Source organism: Oryctolagus cuniculus, chromosome 9 (genome assembly GCF_964237555.1).
Source record: "Oryctolagus cuniculus chromosome 9, mOryCun1.1, whole genome shotgun sequence".
Lineage (NCBI taxonomy): Eukaryota > Metazoa > Chordata > Mammalia > Lagomorpha > Leporidae > Oryctolagus > Oryctolagus cuniculus.
In genome coordinates this window covers 126,655,327-126,667,904 of record NC_091440.1, presented here as the reverse complement: position 1 = coordinate 126,667,904, position 12,578 = coordinate 126,655,327, and the positions used below count along the sequence as shown (strand labels likewise).

Below are 12,578 nucleotides of genomic sequence, written 5' to 3'. Positions count from 1 at the left end.
CAACACCTGTTTTGCATTTGCTGGCTTCTCAGTGAAAATGCTTGACTGAATTGTTGAAGCTGAGTTCCGGCCCCTTTGCTCTGTGTATTGCATTTGTTGACCAGATAGTCTAGTAATTTTCTTCCTGTTGACAGAATTTATGGTAGAAAATTAGTAAATGATTCATCTTGTTTTGGCTCTTACTTAACAAAAGGGAATCCAGCAGGGCAGAGTTATTGAACAAATTATTTCACTTCTGAAATTATAGCAGAAATAAACAAGGTGATTTGGTTGAATATAGTTCATAGTCAAGGACTTAGAAAGACACTTCAGTTGTTGATTACAGGTAGCTCAGCGAGCTGTCCGTAAAATGTGATTAGCTTTTGGCCTGCTTCCAAATGGCATTGTGGTGAAACTTGAAAAATTCGTCCAGTGCTAGTAGTATTTCAAGTCGTAATTAAATAGTTTATTAGTGACATTGATCTGAATCCCTGTGCATTAGAATATAGAAGTGAGTTTCCAGGGATAACAAATATATGTTAAAAGGGTATTTTAGTGTACTTTATTGATCTTAATTTTTAAAATCTATTTGGGTTACAAGCATCAGAATGAACATTAAAATATTTAAATGCATTGGGATTTAACTTATTTTTGCTTTTGGCCAATGCAACCCTGCAAGTCTAGAAAATACAAGAAACCAAGAGCAACTTGAAGGGCAAGGGCAAAATGTGAACTTAAAATGAAAATGAGAAATTCTGCACAGCATGGCAGATACTCCTTGGTCAAGCTGCAGCTAGAAATAAGATAAGGAAGTATTGCTCTCACAGTGACATTTCCCTGTTACCTTGGTAGAAAAGGTTTTTATTATAGAAAACATCCAGCACGAACAAAAAAAGAGAAATTGGTATAGAGAACCCCCGAATAGCTATTACCTGATTTCTACAACCTTAATGCTTGTTATCTGGCTCCATCTGTATCCCACCTATTTCTCCCCGCTCACCTTCCTCCCCCTCCATCAATTACTTGAAAGGAAATCCCAGATGTCATTCATTTTATATGTATATACTTTTCTGTGATTTCTAAAAGGCAAAGACTATTTTAAAAATAAGACTGCAGTGCCATTATCACACTTTAAAAATTAATAATGTTCTCTCTATGTAATTTCTTCTGTTGCTAATCACCGTTTCATTCTTGCCTCGTTGTGTCATAAGTGGATATTTTTAGTAGTGAGTTCCTGGAATTATCATTTAAACAGTATCTTCATTTTGTGAAACGTGTCTCTTTAGGTCGTTTTTCATGTTAGGTTTCCTCCTCCTCTTCCCCTCCCTTCATTTAGGATGTATTAGTTCAAGTGCCCGGGTTGGTTTTTCTACGGTCTTTCTCCATTGTCTGAATTTTGCATGTTACACCCGTGTGGTGTCGTGGGATCTGTTCTGTTTCTCGTGTTTACTATAAAATGCTCATTCAATTTAGCACTTGATAAAAGTGTTGATTTCTTTGTTGAGACAGCTTCACAGGTCTGGTGTGCATTTCCTTCAGAGGGGCATCAGGCTGTTCATCCTCCTTTCTGTGATGATAAAAGGGATGAGTCAGTTCTAGGTACCTGCTTCAGCCTGATCCATTCACTGTAACATACACATTTCTCAAAGAAGGACGCATACGTGCCCGAGAGATACATGAAAACTACTCAGCCTCACTACACATCGGGGAAATGGAAACTACAGTCAGTTACAATGGCTGTCATCCGAAAGACAAAAGGTAACAAGTTCTGGTGAGGATGTGAGACAAAGGGAACTCTTCAACACTGTAGGTGGGAATGTTGACTTAGCCCAGCCATTAAGGAAAACACTATAAAAGATTCTGAACCTGTTATAAGTAGAATTACTCTATGATCCAACAGCAGCCCCACCATGGAGTAGACACCCAAAGGAAAAGAAATCAGTCTCTCAAAAAAAAAAAAATCTGTACTCTTGAGTTGATTTTTTTTTTTTTATTTTTTTTTTTGACAGGCAGAGTGGACAGTGAGACAGAGAGAGAGAAAGGTCTTCCTTTGCCGTTGGTTCACCCTCCAATGGCCGCCGCGGCTGGCGCTCTGCGGCCAGCGCACCGCGCTGATCCGATGGTAGGAGCCAGGTGCTTCTCCTGGTCTCCCATGGGGTGCAGGGCCCAAGCACTTGGGCCATCCTCCACTGCACTCCCTGGCCACAGCAGAGAGCTGGCCTGGAAGAGGGGCAACCGGGACAGAATCCGGCGCCCCGACCGGGACTAGAACCTGATGTGCCGGCGCTGCAAGGTGGAGGATTAGCCTAGTGAGCTGCGGCGCTGGCGCTCTTGAGTTGATTTTAACACTGTTCATAGTATGCAAGCAAGAAATAGAATCAACCTAAGAAATGGACTCAACCTAAGAAATGGACTCAACCTAAATGTCCATCAACCTTTCATAAAGGAGGAGGAGGAGGAAATCTTATCGTTTCTGAAACATGAATGGAACTGGAGGTTATATTAAATACGCCAGCCACAGAGTATCAAGTACCACATGACCTCACTCATATGTGGAATCTAAGATGATTGATCTCATAGAACTTGAGAGTAGAAGGGTGGTTACCAGAGGCTGGGGAGACAAGGGAGCAGAAGGAGGAATGAGGAAAAGTGAGTCACTGGTACTAGGTTAGAATTACTAGGAGGAGTAAGTTCTAGTGTTCCGTTGCACAAGAGGATGACTATAGGTAGTAACAATGTACTATATTTTCTAAAATCCTAGAAGCCAGGATATTAAATATTTCACCACAGGCCGGGGCCGTGGCTCACTAGACTAATCCTCCACCTTGCGGCGCCGGCACACCGGGTTCTAGTCCCGGTCGGGGCGCCGGATTCTGTCCCGGTTGCCCCTCTTCCAGGCCAGCTCTCTGCTGTGGCCAGGGAGTGCAGTGGAGGATGGTCCAAGTGCTTGGGCCCTGCACCCCATGGGAGACCAGGAGAAGCACCTGGCTCCTGCCTTCGGATCAGCGTGGTGTGCCGGCCGCAGCGCACCGGCTGTGGCAGCCATTGGACGGTGAACCAATGGCAAAGGAAGACCTTTCTCTCTGTCTCTCTCTCTCACTGTCCACTCTGCCTGTCAAAAAATTTAAAAAAAAATATTTCACCACAGGAAGTGGTAGGTATTTGATGTCATAAATACCCTTACCTTGATTTGCACAATACATGAGGTATACCTTTATGGAAGCATCCCGTGGTTTCTCATAAATATGTACAATTTGTTGTATCAGTTAAGAAAATAAATTAAAAATGCTAATACCTCATCAGGTGTTTACCTGGTAGTTTTATAGCCATTGATGAACTGTCCGGATCTGCTATTCAGGAACGAAATTTCTGAAAGTAACTTGTCAGAGCTAGAGGGCGACTGAAATCCACAGCTGCCCGATCTCGCTGCTAAGGTTCACTTGTAATGCCAAGCTGGCGTCTTTGCTGAGCAGGAAGGCAGTGTTCTGGAGAGCTCAGTCCCGCCCCCGCTGCCAGTCAGAATAACGAGGACGCGTTTTGGGGTGAAGGAAAGAGAACATTGAACCTGAAGGAGATTAGAGGGTAGCAGGGTTGTGGATCTCTAGAACCACAGTCATGAAGCGTGGACTTTGTGACGCTTTTGTTGTATCGTCTGCTCTTTGTACTTAACCCTTCCGCTAAAATGACAACAGGGAGGGAGGTATCCCCACCCCTTCAACCCGTTTCTCGGTCGGGATTTGAGAGTAATGGCAGTGAATAATCCCCCTCATTAATCTCTCCAGGATTTTCCATTGCCAACCTTCGGGGTTGGGGGGACGGAGGATAGCGGTCAAGCGGGGAAGGTCTAGGGACTGTGCTCAACCAGTAGCCATTGTTGGCAGAAATTCAAAGTCAGTGGACTCTCCACACTGGAAGGGACCTTGAGATAGGCGATAGGGCGTCTTTGCCAATCCAGAATCCCTCCAGAAGATTCTGACAAATGGGCAAGGGCCTCTCTTCACAGTCTCTGTTCTTACAGCGTGCCACTGTCTCACACCGCCTTCTGCAGTCCGCATGTTCTGTTTTTACTGTAGATAGGGCAAGGAATGTATCAGTGCTTCTGTTTGATCCCGTAAACATGTCACACACAGACTTTAGTTAAAGTGGTGGAAACGGATTTTACTCCATAACTTCTGAGAGTAGGAGAAAGGGTGAACTCAGTTTTGGTTCATGTAGAGGTGACTGGGCTTTTTAGAGGGAGAATGAGGGAGGAGGTCGGGTGGGGGCCCTGTAGCGTCAGGATCAAGGGTCAAGGTCGGTTCCACTGAGCTCACGGTGTGTCTGCTGCTGACAGCTCACAGTCAGCATTCTCAGCTTCCACGAGCCTGGGGTTGGAGGCTCTGTCCTTACTGACGATGAACTCTCCAAGAAATGGCTTCGTTTCCTGAAATTTAGAAACGAGATTTCACAACCCTAAGCACTTCTTCATATCTGGTCTGAGAAAGGTATTTTAAAACAAAGAATAAATTGTTCCAGTGACATTGAAATATACAAGGCAGGCATGTTTGTGGGGACTGGGGTCCTATTAGAAGCCATGGAAGGGTTGGGTCATCCGTGCCACAGTTGTGTCATCTCTGTTACAGTTGGGTCGAATTTGCTAGAGCTGCACCATTCACATTAGTATTGGATCCTGTCTATATGTTCACTTTAATGTGATCACTTAACAATTAGGATGGCATTTTTTACCACAATTTTAATGGGATTTAGAGTCCCATGACAAGTTTTTTTTTTTTTTAAAGATTTTTTTTTTTTATTTATTTGGAAGTTGTGTAGAATTTTTTAATGATTTTTTTTTTCTCCACCCAGACCTGGGACACTACACTCCCTTTTTTTTTTTTTAAAGATTTATTTATTTATTTGAAAGCCAGAGTTACAAAAAGAGAGAAAAAGAGGCAGAGAGAGAGAGAAGAGAGAAGAGAGAGAGAGAAGAGAGAGAGAGGGGTCTTCCATCTGCTGGTTCACTCCCCAGTTGGCTGCAGTGACCGGAGCTGTGCTGATCTGAAGCCAAGAGCCACGAGCCTCCTCTGGGTATTCCATGAGGGTGCAGGAGCCCAAGGAATTGGGCTGTCTTCCACTGCTTTCCCAGGCTACAAGGGAGAGCTGGATTGGAAGTGGAGCAGCAGGGTCTCGAACCAGCACCCATATGGGACGGTGACACTGCAGGTGGTGGCTTTATTCTCTATGCCACAGCACCGGCTCCTACCATGACAAGTTTGTAAATTGTACCCTTAGAAGTAAGTCCGTAGGAATGTATGCAGAACTATATGCTTTTAAGTGTTAAAGAGATCATAAATAGGATCAAGTGCTCAGCAATAATAATGGATAGAATTAAAAAGGAGAGAATGTTCCAACTTGGGAAACAGTCCACACAGCAGATTCATAGAATGAAAAATGCCCTAAACAGCACTCTGATCTCACAATCAGCCCTTAAGGCTTCCTGGTCTGCCTGAAAGGCCTGTGAGAGCATTTCAGGCATGAAAAGCCAAGACACTGTGGCAGAAAATGTTCTGTGTAAAGGAGCTCTGTGAGTGAGACCCCAGTGGAAAGAAGAGGCCATCAAAGAAGGAGGTACTTCTCTCTGAAGGGAGGAGAGAACTTCCACTTTGCTTATGGCACTGTCCAAATATTGATAGAGTTTGTGACTCAAAGCCTAGGCAGCTCATGTCAAGAGCCTCAGGTGGTCACTGACATCATACCTAAGAGTGTTAATTGTTAAATTAACAACAGGAGTCACTGTGCACCGACTGACTCCCCAGGCAGGACCTTTGTCCTCAATGAGTTGTATTGAGAGTTAATTGTAAAACTAGTTCTCAAACAGTTTTTTGTTTGTTGTTGTTGAACTTTTTACTTAGTATAGGGTTGGTCTTCTGTGTACAAAGTTAGTTGAAAATGAATCTTAATGGAGAATGGGACTGACAAGGAGAGAGAGAGGAGGAGGAGGGGTGGGAGTGTGGGTGGGAGGGCGGGTATGGTGGGAAGAATCACTATTCCTAAAGTTGTACTTAAGAAATTTGTATTCTTTAAAAATAAATTTAAAAAAAAATTTAAATAAGTAAATGAAGGGTTGGGTCATCTTGCAAGAGTTGAGCGAGGCCTGCTAGAGTTGGTCATGTCCTGGCACAGAGGTCTCATCTCAACCAAGTTGTTGCGTCTATGAGTCCTGCAGTTGCCAAGGGTCCAGAACGCTGCTTAATGACTGTGTTGACTGAACGAAGTTAAATAAAGTGAGTTTCCTCCACACACGGGCAGAAGGGTCACCTGTAGTGACTCCTGCTTTACCTTGGAGTCTCAGGCAGAAAGCAGGACCCACAGCTGTGTCCATCGGCCTTCTCCCCTGTGCCCACATGGATGCACTGGTCAACAAGGACAGGTGCTTGCCCTTCCTCCTAGAGGCTGGCTCCTCCCTTGTGAGTAAGGGACCTCTGACTGCACATACTTGCGTTGTTTTGTTTTGTTTTGTTTTTGAGAAAAATGTAATATGATTCAGAATGTTATAAAAATGTTGAAATAGTGTCATATCTGTAGGATTTGGGGTACTGTTGAGAAGGCACAGTTCAAAAAATCCTAACCTAGAGAATCACAACACACACAAACTATCCGTCATACACATTCAGCCCACTTTTTCCTCATAGCATCTATCTCAGGTTGTAGTAGATTGTTAATGGAGGGAGGGAGGGAGGGAGGGAGGGAGGGAAGGAGGGAGATAGATAGATAGATAGATAATTTTTATCATTGTACAGTCAGCACATAATCCAGAGGCTAGCAACTATTAGATAAATATATCCCCAAATGATCAGTTTAATGAATAAATAAGATAATGGCTTTCTACTTTCCCTTCTCCTTTAAGGCAACAGTGACAGTGTGAAGATGCTATTTAATAGAACATGAGGGGTTAATATTGGCAAAGGTCATGAATGTTGAATTGTGCTTCAGTGATGCTTCTTGTCTTTGTAGATTCCTTACTTATTCCTACCTCTTGGCCTTCAACGTGTGGCTTCTGCTCGCACCTGTTACCCTGTGCTATGACTGGCAAGTGGGCAGTATTCCCCTGGTGGAGAGCGTCTGGGACGTGCGGAACTTAGCCACCCTTCTGCTGGCTGTGGTGATGGCCTTGCTGACTCTGCACTGCTTAGCAGCCTTCAAGGTAATCTTCTCAAAAATCCAATGAACTCTGTGTTTGAAGATGGGTGTTCTAAGGCTACTAACACTTGCTTTTTCCCACAGGGAATCTTTATCGACATTGAATTTATGTCTTATCCATGGGACTTTGTGTTTGAAGTTTTCCTTGTAGATTATAGATATTTTAAGGACTTCAGCAGAATTAATAGAAAATGGTCACGTTAATTATATGTCTTTGACTTTTTCTACCAATCGTGAAGAAGTTAGATCTGAAGTTTTGCAAATAAGTTTATTTTGTGGTGTGGTTGCTCATTTTTTTTTTAATAACTGGTTTGATGTAATGCCATGATGAATGAAATAGTGATAAATAATATATGCTATAAATACTTAAAATATGATAAGACTCTACCTGAAAGAAGATACACAGTGGGGCTCCTGCTGTGGTGCAAGGCTAAGCCAGCACTTAAGACTTCAGCATCGTATATTTGAGCGCTGGTTTGAGTTTGGCTACTCTGTTTCTGACTCAGCTCTCTGCTAATGTACCTGGAAAATACCATGTCATGGCCAAGTACTTAGATCCCTATCACCAAATGGGAAACCTACATAGAGTTCTTTATTCAAGGCTGCGCCCAGCCCAGCCTTTATCATTGTGGGCATCTGGGGAATGCAGCAGCCACCTGAAGATCTTTGTCACTTCCTCTCTCTGTGTCATTGCCTTTCAAGTAAATAAAAAGTGAATGTTTAAAAGCAAACTACACAGAAGTCTGTAAATACATGAAAAGATGCTCAACATCTCAGTCACTGCGGAAATTCAAGATAAATCCTCAGTGAGGTGCCGCTGCACACCTACAAGAATGGCTAGCATTGAGAAGATGCACAACACCAAGTGTTAGCCATGTAGAGCGATTGCAGGTACATTACTGCTGGGAATAAAAAATGGGCAGCCACTTTGGAAAATTTGGCCAGTTTCTCAAAGTTAAATGTAAAATTAAGCTATTTTATGTATCAGTATCTTCTGGAAAGAAATAGGCCCACACTAAAGCCTGGTTTCTCCATGTCCATGTTCATAGTAGCTTTATTTCCAGTAGCTGTTAATAGAAATCATCTGATGTCATCAGCTTGTCCGTGGACAAACTCAACATGATACAATACTCAGAAATTTAATTAAGAAATTTCTGATATATAGAACAACCTAGATAGGATAGATGTTGTGGTGTAGCAATTAAGTTGCTACTTGGGCACCCATATCCCATATTGAAGTACCTGGTATGAATCACAGCTACTCCACTTCTGATCCAGCTTCTTGTTAATGTGCACTCTGGGAGATAGCAGATCATGGCTCAAGTACTTAGATCTCTGCCATCCCATATTGGAGATACAGATGGAGTTGCAAGCTCCTGGCTGCACCCTGGCTCAGCCCCAAATGTTGTGGACATTTGAGGAGAAAACCAGTAGATGGAAGATTATTCTCTCTGCCTTTAAAATAATTAACAAATAAATAAGTAAATCTTTAAAAATGTAAATGTGCTTCAAACACATTGTACAAGTGTAGGAAGCCAATTTGGAAGGCTTCATACTGATTGATTGCATTCATGTGAAATTCTAGAAAATGCAGAATAATGACATGAACTAGTGAGTAGAGATAGACTGTGAAGATCCTTGAAAGAATGTTTTGTGGTGCTGCATGCTTTTAAAAAATGTGATTGTGGGGCCGGTGCCGCGGCTCAATAGGCTAATCCTCCACCTGTGGCACTGGCACCCCGGGTTCTAGTCCCGGTTGGGGCGCCGGATTCTGTCCCGGTTGCCCCTCTTCCAGGCCAGCTCTCTGCTGTGGCCCGGGAGTGCAGTGGAGGATGGCCCAAGTGCTTGGGCCCTGCACCCCATGGGAGACTAGGAGAAGCACCTGGCTCCTGCCATCGGATCAGCACGGTGCGCCAATCGCGGTGGCCGTTGGAAGGTGAACCAATGGCAAAAGGAAGACCTTTCTCTCTGTCTGTCTCTCTCACTGTCCACTCTGCCTGTCAAAAAAAAAAAAAATGTGATTGTGGTAGTGCTTGCCGGGTTATGTAAACTTAGCAAATATCTGCTTAAATATGGGTGGCTTCTGTCCTATCATCTGTACCTTGATAAAGCTGTAAGACGTGGTCAAAGTACTTGAGTTACATTACAGTGTGGAATGCGTACAGGAGTGAATTCAAAACCAAAATGCTGTGATCATGAAAATTTGATGTAAAATTTTGAGTGATTGAAACACCTTTTTAAAAATTAATGTGAAAGTGACATAGTGTTTGGTTAAGTCTTTTGAAATCTACAATTTAGTGGTACCTCACGGATTTTCAGTCAAGAACTCTTTATAATTTCACACCTTTTTTATCACCCCACAAAATCACTTCTGATCTGCTTGCTTCCTTATGGATTTGTGTATTCTGCCTAGATGATATAAAAGGAATCATGTGTGACTTTTTGTGCCCATCTTCTTTCACTTAGCATAATATTCTTGTAGTTCACAAATATTGTAACGTGCATCAATACTTCATTCATTTTGACAGGTGAATAATACTCCAATTTGTAGACTACTTTCTGTGTACCCATTCATCCACTGATGGGCGTTTAACTTTTTTCTACCTTTGGACCATAACAAATAATGGTACTATTTACATTTGTGTGCAAGTTTCTGTGTGGACATATGCTTTTGTTTCTTTGGGGTGTATATTTATGTATGTATATATATATATGATTATGAGTGAAATTGCTTCATATGATAATTCTATTTGTAACTATTTGAGAAACTACGTATTTTGCACAGTGGCTGTACCATATTGTATTCCCAACAGCACTGCACAAAGGTTCCAGTAGCTCTGTGCCCTCACCTCACCAATACTTACTATGTTTCATTGTTTTATTAAAGCCGTCCTCGGGAGTGTGGAGAAGTATCACGCTGTGGTTTGATTTATGTTCTTGTAATGCTCTGTGAACCGAACATCTTCTCATGTGCCCATTGGCCGCTCACATAGCTCCATTGCAGAAGTGTCTGTTCAGGTCCCTTGCCCGTTTTCACATTCAATTGTTAGTTTTTTTGTTACTGAATTAAATCCCTGAGATACTGGCTTTGCAAATATTTCCTCTCATTCTGTAGGTTATTTTTTCGCAATTGTGATCATGTTCTCTTCACATTAGTGATGAGATATTTGAGGTACACATCTTCATTTTTATGAATCGGTTCCCTGTATTTTCTTTTCTTACTCATGATTTTATTGTCAAATCTGGGAATGCATTGCCAAATCCAAGGTCGTGAAGAGTTGCAGCTGTGTCTTTTGCTGTTGCATTTCGGTTGTTGATCTACTTGGAGTTAATTTTTGTCTGCAGAGTGAAAGGGACATCCAGCTCATTCTACTGTAGGTGGTTACCAGTTGCCTCCAGACTATTTTTGGAGACTGTTCTTTCACTGAACACATTGTTTTAAAGTAACCGTCTTAGTCATCTTCCTGGAATTCGTTTGTATAATGCAAGGGTAATGTGGATAACCAGCCTGAAGAAACTCTGGCATGCCCATGAGATACGTGAACTTGAGCTCAGATTTCAGGTTCTGAGGAAGTCCTGCCTTAACCCCCCTGTTCAAAATGCGTGTTCCTACTCTCCGCTGCTTTCCTTATTTGCTTTTCACTTTAAACTTTTCTCCACTAAATAAATACGATTTACTTTTTCTCCCTAATGCCTGTTTCCTTCCGCCAATGAGAATATAAGCCCCATGAGGACAGATTTTATTCTTCTGCCGTGTTCACTACCATATTTCCAGCACCGTGCTCACCATACTGAATACCTGTTATCTAAATTTTATTGTTTGCCCTTTCCATGGGTATCATTTAAATGAATGAAACTATCAAAGTAAGCAGTTTGGCCCAATTAAATTTCGGTATGCCGAGTCATTTTTAAAGTGAGCTGTAAATAAAGTCTATGAAGGCTCCATTCTCAGCAGCAGTGTGAGCTGATTGGGGGTGCCCAGGAGGTTCTGTCTCCCGGGTGGGCTCACCTGTTGTCTCACTGCTGATTTCCCGAAGCTGGTGCCGTGGAGCCTGGATGGATGTCAGGGAGGATTTTCCTGGGCTCCTTCCCAGCTGATCAAGGGCACTGGTGAGCCCCAGCTGGCTGCCTTCTTGGTCAGGTGTGATAAGTCGGGACCTGCAGCAGGTCCTACCCACCGCGGCGCTCGGCCCTGCCCTCAATACCTTTTGATAGCGTGATGAATGCTGGACACTTCCTCTGCACATTTCTGATGATCCTTTCCCTCTGTGCCTCACTCTGCGGCTTCTGGAAAAACTTAGCAAAGCTTTGCAGCTGATGGTAAGATTTAGCTCTTTGAGGATGACTTTGATCTTGCCCGTTCTTTATAAACATTCTCGAGAGCCTCCTCCAACTGCTCTGGGAGGCACTTGTGGGCAGGTTCTTTGTTTTCTTCTTGCAGAAGTTGGAGACACAGGTTTGCTTCCAGCTCCTGTGTTTGTGGCCTCGCTTGCCTTTCCTTGGTCTGCTTACACATCGGAAGGATGCAGAATCAGACCGGGCAGGTCATGCTCCCCTGCTGCTTAGCACCCTCTTGACGTGGAAATAGTCCTGGTTTTTGTTTTGTTTTGTTTTCTATGCGATGATGAATTGCAAAGGCCATGGTGCTAAGGGCTTTGACTCTGAGATGCTAAACCAAAAGGTGAAACTTGTAGGAAATCAGGGTCTTGCTCTGTGGACATTCCTCTGTATTGGAAAGAAACAGTGGAGGAGATGATGAGAACGTCAGCCCAGTAAGCATGGCTCTGTTCTGAAGTATTCGTACCCCAGTGGCCTGTGTATTGTGTCAGGAAGCGTTGAACTGACCTTGTTGGATGAACCCTGGCCATAACATTAAATTTTAAATTAGTCAGATTATTTACTGTGTTACCAGGAAAGAAGCTTTTGCCTCAACAAACATATCCAGTAAGAGCACTTAAAAATGGAGGAGTTAAAAGAGGAGTTTATGAGTTTTTTAATGTAAGCAGTTTTGAAATACATACATATAAAGGGCCTTCAGAAATTCATGCAATATGTATGTGATATGAGAAAAGTATGTGTACATTTCCAAAAAAAATTTGCATCAACGTAACCATCTTTCAATTCCATTTTTGCACTTTGTTTTGAAGTCCCCTTTTGCAGTAAGTCCACAGCGTCGTGGAATCTGTCTTCACCCTCACTGTTTTTTTTTTTTATTATTATTATTTTGACAGGCAGAGTTAGACAGTGAGAGAGAGAGAGAGAAAGGTCTTCCTTTTTCCATTGGTTCACTCCCCTAATGGCCACTACGGCCGGCGCTGCACCGATCCGAAGCCAGGAGCCAGGTGCTTCCTCCTGGTCTCCCATGGGGTGCAGGGCCCAAGCACTTGGGCCATCCTCCACTGCACTCCCGGGCCATAGCA

The 12,578-nt window shown here is 43.0% G+C and overlaps 1 protein-coding gene across 2 annotated transcripts in view; it reads left to right on the top strand.

The window, feature by feature from the left end:
- The window catches only part of TMTC1 (transmembrane O-mannosyltransferase targeting cadherins 1), a 255,008-nt gene that overhangs the window by 123,257 nt on the left and 119,173 nt on the right, over window positions 1-12,578 (top strand). For both annotated transcript variants that reach the window (XM_070049600.1, XM_070049599.1), the window contains one exon: window positions 6,973-7,162. In XM_070049600.1, the coding sequence (XP_069905701.1) occupies window positions 6,973-7,162 (190 nt within the window). The remainder of the gene's footprint in view (window positions 1-6,972; window positions 7,163-12,578) is intronic.